Genomic DNA, 2,688 nt, shown 5'->3' with positions numbered 1-2,688 from the left:
TTTAGGGCTTTGTCGGCGACGGGATTCGCATTCTCCAACGAAACACTTCCTTGCTCACCTACTACTACTAAACTCGGTTTCTCAATTAAACTAGGGTTCCCAGAAAGAGCATCTGGATCTGACGGAGAAGAAGCCATAGAGAAGAGCTGATTCTTTCCTCGGAAATACTTAAACTTGAGAGTCAGTCAATTACACGGTCGCGACGATGACATTAAGAAGAAGAAAAAAAAACCTTTCTCAACTAAATCAACCAATCAAAAAAAAGTCACATCATCAATCCGAGCACTTAATTTCCATTCGCCGGTATTAATGTCTCTCACTTACCTCCTTTCATGGGCCGAATTAAAGGCCCAACCCAACTAAACGCTTAAATCCAAATAAACACCAAAATTATTGAGACTCTTCAGATTCGTCACTGTTAGATCTCTCTCTCTCTCTCTTTCATCTTCTCCGATACCTTTAACGGTAACTCTCTAAGTGCTCACTGCTCAAATCAGCGGTTACGGCAAAAAAAAAGAAACCCCCAAAAACCTTCTTCGCGATACTCGTTATGACTGTCTCTTGCTTCTCTTTAGTCGCTGCGACGGCGGCGATGTTAATGGTGGTTGCGACTGCGCAGATCGGAGGTCAAGTGTTGCAAGTGGAGTTATGGTGCGTAGCGAAGAACAACGCGGAAGATTCTTCGCTACAGACTGCGATTGAGTGGGCTTGTGGTCAAGGCGGTGCCGATTGTGGTCCGATTCAGCAAGGTGGACCTTGTAACGACCCGACGGATGTTCAGAAAATGGCGTCGTTCGTTTTCAATAATTACTATCTGAAGAACGGTGAGGCTGATGAGGCTTGCAATTTCAACAATAACGCTGCTCTTACTTCAGTCAATCCCAGTAAGTTTAAAAGCCTTTCTTCTAATATATTTTTAGTGTCAAAGTGTGGAATCAGGGTTATATAATGATGATCTCTCGTTTTTGAAATTCGAGTTTTAGATTCAGATTTGATACATTTGTGTGTGTGTGTGTGTTTTCAGGTCAGGGAACTTGCAAATACCCTTCGAGGTAATCAATTTCAAACTATCTTGAGCAATTTGGTGATTTGAATTGTATTTGGTTCTTAGATTGTTTAAAATAAATGAAATGGATGATGTCTCTGTGTTGCCTTTGGTCACTGATGATTCACATCTCTCTATAACTGATCTCATTTTGTTCTGTATTGTTATGTAACTCAACAATACTCTCATGATGATGGTGTGCAGTAAGGGAGGAGAGAACAATGGTCGAGTAGCGGATGACACTTCGATAACAGATATGAGCCGAGGTGGCAGACCGGTTTCCAGGAGTTGGATCTTGACCTTCATCTGTTTCGGCAGCTTATTGACGATGACACGAATCATTCACCATCTTTAGAGGCTCTCACACGCATGAGGAGGATACTATTTTGATCTCTCCCAGTTCACTCACCTTTGAAGTCATAAGCCTAATTAGCATTTTTGATTTTTTTTTTTTTTTAATCCATATGCCACTGTTAGTGATTCAAAATGTTCTGATTGCTTCTATGGGAATTTGTAGTGATATTTCCTTTTGTCAATGAACATATAATGATGCTATGTCATCAACCATAATCGGTTATATATGCTTAATGATCTCAATTTTATGCATAGAAATTCGATTGAAGATCAGTTAAGACATCAAGAAAGAAAAAAACACAACAATGCAAATTAATGTTGAAAACGCAAATAGAAACAAGCCTGATGATGACAGTAAAATGTAGACACAGAGTGTGCTTAAACAGATTTTCAGGTTTGAACAAACTTAAGCAACAAGAGAGGGACAAAAATTTCCACTTGATGCATTAGTTAGTTTATCAGGAAAAGAACTCTACCTGGAGCTTGTGAGCTCTGGGAAGCATTAGCAGATCCGTGGCAAGTTGCAGCCTTGCTTTTTCATCTTTTTCCCAAGCAAGCAGAGACTTTGAGCAGCTTAAGACATGGGAATTTCTCCAGGAAAGGTTCCATTTGCTTAAACACTTGTATGTATACCTTTAGCATTAATATCAAGATGAAGATGATCCAAGACACCACTACTCAGCACATTACTTATCCAAAACGGCTTCGTCGAATCAGTCCCCTCACTCAGATATTTGCACGTGATGTTGGTAGATGACCATTGCGGAGAGAGCTTCGGTATCCGTATGAGTTTCCCTCTTGACGCAGAGGAGAGCATCCGGTTAAGTCGGAATCTTACTTTGCAGAACTGTTCTTGTTGCAGAACTAAAGAAGATTAAGTGATGAATAAAAGAACTGTTCAAATAAATAAATAAAGGCTAGTAGTAGTAGTGGCAAGCATCATCCAGAGTTTAAGTTGTCCGCGTTGCCAAACAAGAACGTGTCTGGCTTAATCTCCAGAGTGAAGTTTGATTCGTTCGTGTTCAAGTTTGCATCTGATTCTCGTGTATCCGTTATATGAATGATTCGTCTTAGTTTCACCATGTTACATCGGTTCTGAAACCTATAAAACGGATGAGTGATTCAGCTAATGTTTTGAATCTTGACTTCTGCTTGTGGTCAATCTGTTAGCTTTCTTTCTTGCAGAAGAAAAAAAGATGGAGAACACTGGGAGCATTAATTGGTCTTTCATTCAAAAAAAAAAAAAAAAAAAATTGCCCAGAACCCCTATTAATTAATCCTAATTATAT

At 39.5% G+C, this 2,688-nt stretch overlaps 1 protein-coding gene across 1 annotated transcript; it reads left to right on the top strand.

Annotated features, from left to right (window-relative positions):
• Positions 390-1,664, top strand: LOC104792105 (PLASMODESMATA CALLOSE-BINDING PROTEIN 5-like). The gene is made up of 3 exons (XM_010518155.2): positions 390-884; positions 1,025-1,052; positions 1,250-1,664. Exons 1-3 carry the CDS (start codon positions 551-553, stop codon positions 1,398-1,400), a joined length of 513 nt encoding a protein of 170 aa, XP_010516457.1. The 5' UTR covers positions 390-550; the 3' UTR covers positions 1,401-1,664.

The sequence above is a fragment of the Camelina sativa genome, chromosome 6 (genome assembly GCF_000633955.1).
Source record: "Camelina sativa cultivar DH55 chromosome 6, Cs, whole genome shotgun sequence".
Lineage (NCBI taxonomy): Eukaryota > Viridiplantae > Streptophyta > Magnoliopsida > Brassicales > Brassicaceae > Camelina > Camelina sativa.
This window is presented reverse-complemented; position numbering and strand designations above follow the sequence as displayed.